Source organism: Podarcis gaigeae (genome assembly GCF_964106915.1).
Source record: "Podarcis gaigeae genome assembly, chromosome: 5".
NCBI classification, from domain to species: domain Eukaryota; kingdom Metazoa; phylum Chordata; class Lepidosauria; order Squamata; family Lacertidae; genus Podarcis; species Podarcis gaigeae.
Genome location: NC_139681.1, coordinates 79,156,514 through 79,168,999, shown reverse-complemented (window position 1 = coordinate 79,168,999; position 12,486 = coordinate 79,156,514). Strand labels below are relative to the sequence as shown.

Sequence of the window (12,486 nt, the reverse complement as noted above, 5' to 3'; positions counted from 1 at the left end):
TGAAACTTTGCAGCTTCAGTGAAACTTACTACTGTTTCATGTGCCTTCCATTGCCTGCAAAGAAAGCAGTATCCTTGGGCTGTGCAGATTCTACCTTCAGTGACCTTGCTGCACTAGGTGAGAAGAAGCTGAGGCTTAAGAACTACGCTATGGTAGAGAAATCTGATACAGTCGTGTTAGTAAGCATCAAAGCAATCTTCTGGCAAGCTGAGTTCTTCGTTCCACGGCCCACCACAGTGGTTTTCTTGCTTTACATTTTGAAAAGAAGTATATTATTATGGAAGGGTCAGTTCAAACTTATTCTGACTTCAGAAAGACACTGGCTTTGGGGTGATAGCAGTGTAGAAGATTTCATGCTTACGTTCTGGAATGCAGTTTTTATTCACCAGTTTTTAATTTTAAGACAAACAAACGTGAATCCATTCATTGCTTTGTTTTCAACTGTAGCCCACAATAACCCTTAAGGTCCCATTATCTCCTACCACATCAGTGTGCTGTCAAAAGAAAAAAACATTCTTTGGGGTCCGGTTTCGCCACAAGACCTTGAAACAGTGTATGAGGGAACTCTTGGCATTCTATTGCTTATTTCTGCTTGGATACAGAGTGATTCTGAAGCCTGCTCACTTGCGGTCTGCTCGGCTGGCCCCGCCTTCACCAAAGCCACTGATTGGATTATTTGAACCGGGGTTTGGCGGGAACCCCCAATGACTGCGACGTCAGGAAGGCAGGCCAGCACAACCAGCTGGTAAGTCTCATGTGGCTCAGGGGTGCTGTGCGCGGTCCCGCAAAGGGCGCCCACAATTGGAGGCATTAGCGTTCATTCTGCTGCCACTACCACCCATGGCACAGCACCAAAAGTGTGTGTTGGGGAGCCTACTTTATCAGCCACACATGTTGCCAACAACCTGTGCATTTCAAAAAACCTTCATGGATCACGGTAGAATCTTTCCATATGAATATATCCAGTGCTATATGGGGGTAACATGGCCTGTGCTGAGAAAACTGTTCACCCCATTTGGCATGGCCAATGGCCTGCGGTGATGGGAGCTGCAGTCTAACAGCAATTGGTCATTGCCCATGCCTGGCTTACAGCTTAGTGTGTGGACAGTGAATTAAGATAGCAAGGATGCAGAAATGATGTTGTTTCCCCTCACTACTGAAATAGTTATTTCTGTATCTTTCTCCACAGTTGCCAGTTCACTTGACCTTGTGTCTGAAGTTCTAAGTAATCATTTATGAATTCCACCCTTTGGACGAAATTAAAGGCGCTGGGGAAAAATAGGTTGTTTTCGATCCTAATAAGTGCATAAAGAACAAGGCAGAGAGGAGGCGTTATCAGTAAAACTGGAAGAAAAGAACAGCCTGCCTCTAGTCTAACTCCCTTGCAGACTGCATTGTTTCAGAACTCCTCCCCCCCCCTTTTCTTTTCAACGGGCCTGTGATTTAGCGCTGCAAAGGAGTGGGGCCATCTTTCGACTTCTAATTTGTTTCACCCCTACAAACACTCATATAGACAACTCAGATCCCGAAATAAGGACAACATGGGCTGCAATCCAGCCAAAGTTAAGCTCCTTTTGGCCTACTTATTTCAAGAGGACAACTCGGCTCATGTACGCTTCCCCGCTGAAATCAATGGGACTTAACTTTGGTTGGATTGTGCCCTGTGTTTGTAACACAATGCTGCATATAGTGATGGTGGATTTGGTATTTCTATGTTTCATTAACTTCCTTGGGCACTTTTTCTTAAAGATGGAGTAGCAAGCTAGAAATCTAATGCATAATATAAGCAGCACCCATCTGCTATGGTCAATTCACTAGTGGCCATTGAAAACACAGACTTCAGTGGACACACACACACCATGCACAATTCTCCTATGGGTGCAATCTCCTGTTTAAAGAAGAACAAAATAAACTCCAGTTTGCTGAACGAGTGGAGCAACTTTCTTCAACCTGGGGCAAGAAGTTGGGGAAGGCTGTATTAGAGGTAACATTTACCGCTCTGTATACACTGTCTGAAAACATGCATGGTCCCAATCCAATGACAGTGCATTTTTCAGAAGAGAAATTGCATATGAGTTTTCTGGCTCTGCCTTTGTTTATCCAGCTATACTGACCTTTCTTTCCTTCTAGAGATGTGCTGGCCGAACTCCATGACTCCTAATCACAATGACATTTCCACAGCTCAGCTTTTGCCCGTCCCCATCTAGCCAATGTCTGGGCACCCCCAACAATCACATGTACTTTCACCTCTATTGATTCTGAAACCTGTTTATCCAGTTCAAGAAGAGGACAAGTTGGACTTATATAAACCTCATGCCTCTTGAGCTTCTTGGAGAAAAGGCAAGGTAAACAAACAATTGCCTGCTTTTCCCCTGGAGTGATTTGCAAGAGCCGTTTAGGTGATCAGGAGGACACCTCTGAAATCCTTGGGATTTCAGAGAACATTTTAAAATCTGTTTTCTAAATATTGGCTCACCCGTATCAATTCCACATGCCTGTCCCAATGCGCTCAGATGTGATGTTTTGTTTTTTCAAAAATGTGCATTTACATGAGGACAGGTGCTCCCTTCAGGTATTTGGGACCCAAGCCATTTAGGCTTTAAAGACAAATAGCTGCAGTGTGCATTGAGCCCAAAAGGAAACAAGACAGCCAATGGTGTCATTTTATATTAGGTTTGATGTGCATCGACCTGGTTGCATTACCAGCAAGTGGTATGAATGCAGGTGCTTGTTTATGCCAGCAATACACTTTATGAACACCTACAACGCCCTCTTACTGAATTATCTAGCTTGGCATTGTCTACACTGACATTGGCTCTTCAGGGTCTTGGGCAGAGGCATTTCTGATATCTTTAAGTGAAAACTGCTTCTTAAAAAACCATCTCAAATCTTCCATTCTTGGGCAAGGTGATTGAGCGAGTGGTTGCTGAACAACTCCAGGCATGCCTGGAAGAAGTGGACCATTTGGATCCCTTCCAGTCGGGATTCAGGCCTCGTCATGGGACTGAAACTGCCTTGGTCGCACAGGTCGATGATCTCCTGTGGGCTAGGGACAAAGGTGAGATCTGTTTCCTAGTTCTGCTGGATCTCTCAGTGGCGTTTGACACCATCAACCATAACATCCTTATGGACCATCTAGAGGGGCTGGGAGCTGGGGGTACTGTTATACAGTGGCTCTGCTCCTTTTTCCTGGGCCATGTTCAGAAAGTGGTGGTGGGGGGATAAGTATTCAGAACCCTGGGCTCTCACTTGTGGGGTGCCTCAGGGTTCTGTCTTCTCCCCCATGTTTTTCAACATCTACATTCAGTCGCTGGGAGAGATCATCAGGGGGTTTGGGTTGGGTGTTCATCAGTATGTGAATGATACCTAGCTCTACCTCTCTTTCAAATCAGAACCAGTGAAGGCAGTGAAGGTCCTGTGTGAGTGTCTGGAGGCGGTTGGAGGATGCATGGCAGCTAACAGATTGAGGCTGAATCCTGACAAGACAGAAGTACTGTTTGTCTACCCATGGTTTAGACACTGCAAATCTTAAATGTTAAATATAAAACAAAATATGAATTTCTGCACCTTACGGAAATTATTCCTTGTGTCCCTGTAGTTACGACTCAGAGTGTTTACCATATCCATTATGTATCGCCAGCTCATGTAGTTCTGAATTTCTCTAAATGATAAAACAAGAAGTAGAATCTGGTGACTTTTCTTTTTAAACAGTGGAACGTATTAGCAATGTAAAAAGCAAAACTTTAAACTGTATCTTGCATACATACCTGGGAGAGTATTTATTAAGGATAGTTTTTAGCTTGTTGAGATAGTCTGGAGCATAAACAACCACATCTTCAGTTTCGCCAATATTAATTTGCACAGTTGACATGATATGGTTTATGAATGTTAACCAGTTGAATTGCTGGAAGAAAAATGCATGCATTTTAAGTAGGTTCAACTTATGACATGTGAACAAAAGCGTTAGGTATGAGGTACCACTGTACACTCATTTGGAAGTAAGTATCATTGAACACATTGAGCCTTTTTTATCTAAGTAGACATGCCTATGTCTGTTGTGTTCTGTATTCCTTAATTATATATTGGATTTACATCTTGCCAACCTCACCTAGGATGCCTCACAAGCAAAAATAGCTTGCCACAACTATAATAGCAAGCTAATATTATATATTGGGGTGGGGAATCTAGTGAAAATCAGAAGTATATTATATAAAAATTGAAATTTAGAAAAAGCAAGAATTTTTAAAAGGAAACACTGCTGACCCATTAAAACTGTCCTCATCATTTATGAAAAGTGCCATTCACTTTTGCCTGTTGCCTTTTGGCTCTCCACAGCCAGACTGCTGCTGTAAACAAATTCCTCATAGATAACGGGGGGGGGGGGGGAGCCCATTTGGTAGATAACAACAGACCTCTGTCCAGTAATGTGTCTTGAAATCTCTTGGTCAACAGGCAATAAACTAAGCTGAATTCATTTCAATTAAGGTTAATGAGCTGTAAAACAATCCTAAGTGCCCTTATGTTGTGATAACTTTCTTGATAATCAAAGGGACTTGCTGGACATGATCCAACCATAGTTGATTTTGGCACCCTGATTCAAACCAATTATTATTATTATTTTTTAAATCAACATTGGATGCAATTTTATATTTCTTTTTTTCTTTTAGCATTTGATATTTGAATTTGAGAACTGGAATTTGGCACAAAAAATTCATATTTGACTGTTAACATGTTTACAATTTCCCCTCCAAATGGTAAAAGAAGTGATGAAATTTACTGAACATTATTGCAAATGTCATGTCCAATGTTGACTACTACATGATAGCTGTGTATACTGCCAAATACAGATTGCTATTCAGCTATTAGATACTAACTGTTGCTGATGTGGAATATTGATGTTTTTGAGGGATAAGAATTCATTTCAGTTCCAAACCTGATCTGATGAATCTGCTTAGCTTGCCACCCTCCCTTCCCCAAAGTCACTGTTGGTTTCCTGGATGTGGCCAGAATGGAGTGGCAGAAAAGTTGGGGCCACACAGTTGTACCGGCAGGTAGTATTGTAATATGCCCAAGACCCATGAAATATTAGTTTTGTTTTATATTTTCTCTATTTTTGATTAAATGTCTCTCCCTCCCCTTGCATATAAACACATAACAAACCAAACCAAACCATTAATAGGTTGAAAGGCAAGTTTGCCGACACAAAAGTCCCTTAATCAACTGACAGGCTTCTAAATAGATCACAAAGGCCAAGGACCTCAGCCTTTGGACTTACAGAAAGTGTCACATTATTCATCTTTCCTTAATGCATATTAGATAAACGGAAAAAGGTAAAGGTAAAGGGACCCCTGACCATTAGGTCCAGTCGTGGCTGACTCTGGGGTTGTGGCGCTCATCTCGCTTTACTGGCCGAGCAAGCCAGCGTACAGCTTCCGCAGCCAGCATGACTAAGCTGCTTCTGGCGAACCAGATCAGTGCACGGAAACACTGTTTACCTTCCCGCCGGAGTAGTACCTATTTATCTACTTGCACTTTGACGTGCTTTCGAACTGCTAGGTTGGCAGGAGCAGTGACCGAGCAACGGGAGCTCACCCCGTCACGGGGATTCAAACCGCCGACCTTCAGATCAGCAAGCCCTAGGCTCTGTGGTTTAAAAATATAAATATATACTAGACTTCAACCATTTTTGATAGATTTTGGCAATCCCTACCAGTAAACTTTGTCTAGCTGTCAACTAGCATGAAACACTTGATATATTTTCTGTGGATCCTGATCTAGACAGCAAGATATACATGCCGAAAGAGCCTCATTAATTAGCATAGTTCCAAGGCTTCAGCCATTCTTAATCTGGCTTGATGCTTGTATGTATTAGATCCCATAAGTTCCAGTAAAGAAACCTGCTCCCACTTTCCAGAGATATGATGCTGTGGCGAGGTTGGGGCTGCATGAGTGTGCCATTGAAATCACTGGACTGGCTCTGCACAGGCTTAACCTCAGCACCACATCATTTCTAGGAAGAAGCAGCCATGCTGCAGCTGGGAAACCAGCACTGCAGCCCCGCCTTGCTGGACAAGCCACTTCTGACTATTTAGCACGATCATCAATTGTTTCAAAGGGCACCCCATGCACACCATTGGATCAGGACCTTTGTTGTCTTTTTTCTTGCTTTCACGGCAGAATACAACAGGCTGACAAATTTAGGTCATCATTTTCAGTTCAAAAGATGAGTTCATGTCACACTACTGCATTGATTACAGCCAGTCACTGAAGGTGAAAAAACCTGTTATTGATATTTTACCTGGTTATTAACTTCAAAAGTGAAGTTCTTCTGGACATTGGCGAGTGTCATTTTATTGTACAGCAGGAGAGGGTCGTTTCTGTCATCAGTTTTGGTTGTAGCCTAGAAAAACAAATTAGCAGGAGACAGAGGAGATTCTTTGAGGAAGACAGAGACACAGAGAAGCATCAAACAAATAGGCACCAAGATGTCTAAAAGTCATATAACTGAAGGTGCTTAAGCTGTCTTGTTAAAATATGGCAGAAATCACAAATCACATAGCTAGCTAATTCTATCAGTCAAATGGTGTTGTTGAAAAATAGATATCCTGAAAAGTTATCTGCCTCTTTCCCCCTTGATCTGTTTAACTATTCTCTCAGTTGTAAGCTACATCCCTGAGAACATAGGAGGATGCTGTCTCCAGGAGCCCAGAGAGACAATCGCAGCAAGGAAATTATCTTCTCCCCCACTTAGCCACCTGTTCTGCCCTCCCATCCCATGTGGTAGCTGTGAGAATCTTCAGTCTACTAAAGCAAGTATACAATTCTTCTTCTTCTTCTTCTTCTTCTTCTTGAGTGGGAATGTTCAGGGAGGCAGGAGAGGATATATTGTTTAATTATATCCTTCCCAACTTGTGTTAACAAGTTCTAAAATTTAGCAGAGTAACACCCTCCTTTTTTTAAACTTAGACAGCAGATAATGTTTTGCCAGGCTTGCTTAAGCCTCTAAAATAAGTTTCCTGGTAATTCCCCTTTATTCCCTCCTAAAAGGAATAGACACAACACAGTCTTATATAAAAGTATAAAAGAGTTTACTCACACGTTCTGTACTCAGATGGATCCCAGAAGTCAGACTTAAGTTACAAAATATATACACTTGGAATCTATCCCATAGGGAGATAGTTCCTATGTCCTCTCTTGGCCAGAAGCATCTCAGGCTGATGGTTCTTTGATTAAAGTAAAATGAAGAAGAGAGAGATGTGGTGGCCAGTCCTGTGCTTTTGTTACCTGCACAGGTGAGGTCACGCCCATCTCCGGTCACATGTAGAGGAAGTTTGTCCCAGCACAGGAGGAAACAGGAAGTTTATCTACTGGCTGGACAAACATCCCTCTTCGTGTCTAAACATGTCCACTCTAGGAATGTTGTATTTGACTGTTCTGTGTTTCACACCCCACACAGAGGTGTCATCAAGGCATGACTTTGGGACAGAAGTCAAAATGCCCATGCAACAGAATCAGCAGGGTTGGGTTTTCAGTTTGAAATGAGTGAACCAATACATGTTATCATCTAAAGAAGGAGCCACCCAACCCCACATAAACCATTAGATCCATAGTGTGCACCCCTGATTGCATCCGTTTGTAGAAGGAGAAGGAGAAGGGCTGAATCTAATTGTGTCCTTCCATTAAAGAAGGGCTTTTCATCAGCTCCACTAGCAAAAAAGGTGGGGAGGGTATTTTGACCAATCTCGCCTTCTCCTTGAAAATCAGTTCCAGTGGGTTGGGTGACCCTCCAAGAACAGCTTAAGATCCCCACACTAAACATTTTGTGTGCATGAAAACAGTTAATTGTGTGCATGAAAACAGAAGAGCTTATTTACATTTGCAATCTCCTTCTCCAGATCCATAACTTTGTTCATTTCTGTGGAAATTTGGTTCTCGTTGATCGCAAGACCTCTTTCCTGGCGGATCAGCTTTGCTACGGAAATCATGAACTCAACATAGGCTGAACATGCCTGTAAAAGGGAAGGGGAGGTTGGGAGGAAGGGAAAGGAAAAAAAAAAAACTTTTGCAAATGCATGTTGGATGTTATGCAGAACAGTCACGTTGATACTTGTGCGATGTAGGCATTGTCTTTTTCTTGCAGCTTCGGGCAGAAATAAACTTGGCATGGGGCTGCCCCCCAAACCAGCATGTCTGTATTGGATTCTCCACATTTCCCATGAATTGTGTTGAATTCCATGATATGGTTTCCCCTCCCTTTGTCTGCATCAGTGGCAGCTGTTGTGCAAAAAACAAAACAAAACACCCCACCACATTTTTTTCTCTCCAGTCCCAATACTCTCCAACTTTTTTTTTAAGTGCTCTGCAAAATACGAAAAACAAGCATAAAAAATAACAATCTATCCAACCTAGCTCAGTGCAGATCATATTACAAGAAATGAGAGTCCGACTAAACATTTGGAAAAAGCTTTCTGATCGTAAGAGCTGTTCAGCAGTGGAACAGACTCCCACGAGAGGTGGTGGACTCTCCTTCCTTGGAGGTTTTAAGCAGAGGTTGGATGGTCATCTCTCATGGATCCTTTAGCTGAGATTTCTGCATTGCAGGGGGTTGGACTAGATGATTCATGCAGTTCATTCCAACTCTGTTCTGTGATTCTACCATTAAAAGACAAGTATGAGACTAAAGGCGCAAGAACACAATGTGCCCAAATTAACCGCCAGCAGTTTACATTCATTTAATTAGATAGGATGCGGAAATGCACGATCTGGTAATGTCCCATTTGTGGGTAAGTGAACTTACATACAATGGGGAGGAGAGAATGTGCTTTAGGGATGCTGCTGTCTCCACAAGTCTGCATTAAGGACTGAATTAGATGTGATGCTAATCATGACATTTGTTCTTAAGTCCAGGATTTTTCTTGTAGAAATAGCCAGTGAAAGGGGGCACAATATGGATCAGGATCCTGGCCTAAGGGACTTTAGCCATTTGTCCCCTACTGTGATCCTGAGTCGAATCAGGCCTCTTGCGCATTCAATTTGCAGGAGAGAAAAAACTCCCATCTGAGTGAATGGGAAGCCCAACTTCCCATGGCAGGATTAACATGACATCTGGTTTGACTCTCAGTGTTCTGTGCCATTCTACTTTATTTTACCCTTTCCCTGAACAATAATTTCTTTTACATGCACCCTGTTTTATTTGCCCTTGTGCATTATCTTTTTAAACAGTCACAGCTTTGTTAAATTACTATTATTGAAAAGGAAAATGAATAGTTAGCTCAGGGTTTGGGTGGGAGGGACTCACAACAATCCATGTCAAAATAATGTTAACAATAATAACAAACCCAACTGGCAAATGGTTATATGTCTCTAATTAAGACCAATCACAATGCTGTACCAGTCCTTCCTTATGAGCATAATTACATATTTCCTAATGTGTACTTAAAACCTACTGCATAAATTGCAGATTTCCTAAGCAGCTTATTTAATTAGAGTTTCTGAAACTGTGGTTTCTAGACTGCAGCATCAAGCGGATGAGCTGACATCATATACTCATTACAGGAACAATGATTCCTGTGTAGTCAAATAACCAGTGTATCTTCTTCAGGTATCTGTAGGAAGTGATCGGAGCCGGCCCTACCATGAGGCAGAATGATGGGATGGGAGGTGCTGTCCCATCACCAGTGCTGAAGTACAACTGAACTGTGGGTCCAGTTGGATTCTACATGTGAAATTAAAGGGTGCTATCTTGCCCTTGGACTCAGGCATCAGAATGACCTGGGCTAGCAGTGCCTGTGATGGACGTTCTGCTTCTTATCAAAGATTCTACTCTCAAAGTGAGCATAGGAAGCTGCCTTCTGTTGAGTCAGACCATTGGCCAATCTAGTTCAGCATTATCTACACTGACTAGCAGAAGAGAGCAGATTTAGATCAGCACAACCAATTCCACCACACTGGGTGCTGGCTCATATGCAGGCTCACTTCTCATCCATATGCAGGGTAGGTTCCTGCACAATGGGGCCCATGTGAATGAATTGAATTTCTTGTGCCAGGTATCAAAAGGGCATAACTTGATGTGACCATATGAACATATGAACATAAAGAATTTCAAGATGTGGTGGAACAATTTCATTTTAAATACAGAAGGAATTAAGATATAAAGAAACTAGGACACTACAGGCATATTAGCCTCAGTGAGGCTTCGGAATTAGTTAGGAAGCGAGCAGTTTTTGGAGCCTCTCTTTTCAAGAGAGAGCTGTAGGAGATCCTTGTCCCAGCATACCTCTTTGTATACTCCAGCGCAGTCATAGTAATCGCGGGAAGGGAGTCCAAGTCCAGGCTGATCGATCTATAAAACCAATTTTAAAAGATGTTCACAGGCTACAGAAAGAATGGCAATCCATGGGCAGATAAATGTTTGGGGACCACAGCACCTACTTCTCCCACAGAGATGGCTGCTGGGAAGCACTGGTGTCACAAACCTGTCATCCCATCAAATATATTGCTGTGCTTACTGGGAGGGGTAGGGATGAGTTGTTGTGCAAGGGCAAATGTGCAAGGGAAGAGTCATCCTGGTGCAAGCATAGCACCAGCCCTGCACTGACCTCCCTGCTCCTTGACTGTCTCCTGCCAAGTAAGCAATGTGATGCAGTTGATGGGAGGCCGGATGTGAGCTGATGCCCTTCCTCTCCCTATCAGCCACCTCTGTTCATGGCCACCTTGGGCTATGTTTTGAGACATCATCAATGATAGGAGGCAGCATCATGTAGGGTCCCAAGACATGAATCCCAAGTCTTCACAGGGCTGTGATTGTCAGCCCCAAGGTGTGTGCTTCCATGGCACACTCTTTTGTGGAGTGGGGAAGGAGGCAATATAGAACCTAAACCTGAGATGTGGAGCCTGTGGTACTCCAGATGTTGTTGAACTACAGATACCATCTCTAACCATTGGCCATGCTGTCTGGGGTTGGGTTGATGGAGTCCAACGGCACATGGTGGGGTTCCATATCCCCATCCTAAAACATGGGGGAAAGGAAATACAGAGGAGGTGGCATTGATCCACACACCTTTCTAGTATTTATATGCCCCCCAACAACAAACACATTGTAGGCAACACACATTCTGTTCACCTAAAAGTCAATTCTCACAGTGTGAGAGTATTGGTGTTGCTGTTACAGAATTTGAACAGCATTCTCAGAGAAGATCATGTCATCTTGACTTAGCCTGACTAAACATATTCCGTACATTGCAGGGAAAATGGGAGTCTGACATTACGTGAAACCTGAAATGAAATGATTGATTGAAACAGGTTTCCCTTAATAATAAAATATGGCTAAACAAGAAAAATGAACAAAAATACTAAGTGTAGCTAACACAGTGCACTCCACAGTGGACTACAACTTCCATCATATCTGATCACAGGCCATACTGACTGGGGCTGATGGGAGCTGGAGTCAGCATCTGCAGAGCAAGATGTTGGCTGTGCCTATGTGCTCCCAGAGCATGAGCTAGTTGTATATATGCATGGCACTCCTTCAGTGACTGCCACACAACTGTTTGTAGGTGAAGGATAGATGGCCACTGCTGAACTCACACCTCCTTGTGGTTGTGTGAAGCTGCAAGGCCTTTCTAAGCATGAACAACTCACATGGATTACATGTTGCGTGGAGTTTTTATCATCTGTACCAACAAACAGGCTAATGATGACCTTCTTTCCATACTTAGAGTTTAATTCTGCGATAGACTTCTCTGCATTCCACGAGGCACCTAAAACAGCAAAAACACGCTCACACTCAGCATTTTGACACATACAACCCTACCCCTCATGAATATGCAGTATTTGAAAATGGAGCTGGAGAAGAACAGTCCTACCATAATTGACGTCCCAGGAGTCTGATGCCACAGGCCAATCAGAAAAAGTTGGCAAGATGTCAATGAGTGGTTTGCCTCCTCTGCTATCAATAGCGGCTTGTGGGTGGAGGGAAAAACTTCCATGAGTTACTTGTCTTAAAAGCACATGACACTGACATATGGAAATAAGCCTAAATACACACACACACACACACACACACACACACACACACACTTCTTCTTCGGAGGCCTTCTATCCCCTGGCAAAATTTATTTGAGACCAAAGTTCTTGGGGCTGGGGTGAGGAAATTGGTAAGCAAAAGGTGAAATGATATCTAGCAGTTAAAATATGACAGAATATATGGTGTTTTTTAGCACTTCCTTTCAATTGTATCCATTCTAAACCCATTTAAGACTTAAGTCTTACGTTAATTTTCATATGAATTTATCCCCTACTGTTTCCTCTCCTCTCATTCTGGATGGATATATCTGCTAAGTTGTTGTGGTCCCTTCTTTTCTATTGTGGCTTGTTTCCACGTGTTTTGAGTGGATTCCTACAAGAATGCATTTTCAGGTGTTGGCAGGACCCTCCTAAGAGATCCTGCTAGCTACTTGCATGAAAAACCCATCAACTAAGGCTGTG

General features: G+C 42.8%; 1 protein-coding gene across 4 annotated transcripts in view; it reads right to left on the bottom strand.

Annotated features, from left to right (window-relative positions):
* Positions 1 to 12,486, bottom strand: part of MME (membrane metalloendopeptidase) — an 87,642-nt gene that overhangs the window by 29,018 nt on the left and 46,138 nt on the right. For all 4 annotated transcript variants that reach the window (XM_083739450.1, XM_083739449.1, XM_083739451.1 and 1 more), the window contains exons 6-12: positions 11,865 to 11,960; positions 11,641 to 11,759; positions 10,277 to 10,342; positions 7,875 to 8,009; positions 6,299 to 6,400; positions 3,768 to 3,904; positions 3,568 to 3,661 (exon numbers count right to left, since the gene is read on the bottom strand). In XM_083739450.1, coding sequence (XP_083595576.1) covers positions 3,568 to 3,661; positions 3,768 to 3,904; positions 6,299 to 6,400; positions 7,875 to 8,009; positions 10,277 to 10,342; positions 11,641 to 11,759; positions 11,865 to 11,960 — 749 coding nt within the window. The remainder of the gene's footprint in view (positions 1 to 3,567; positions 3,662 to 3,767; positions 3,905 to 6,298; positions 6,401 to 7,874; positions 8,010 to 10,276; positions 10,343 to 11,640; positions 11,760 to 11,864; positions 11,961 to 12,486) is intronic.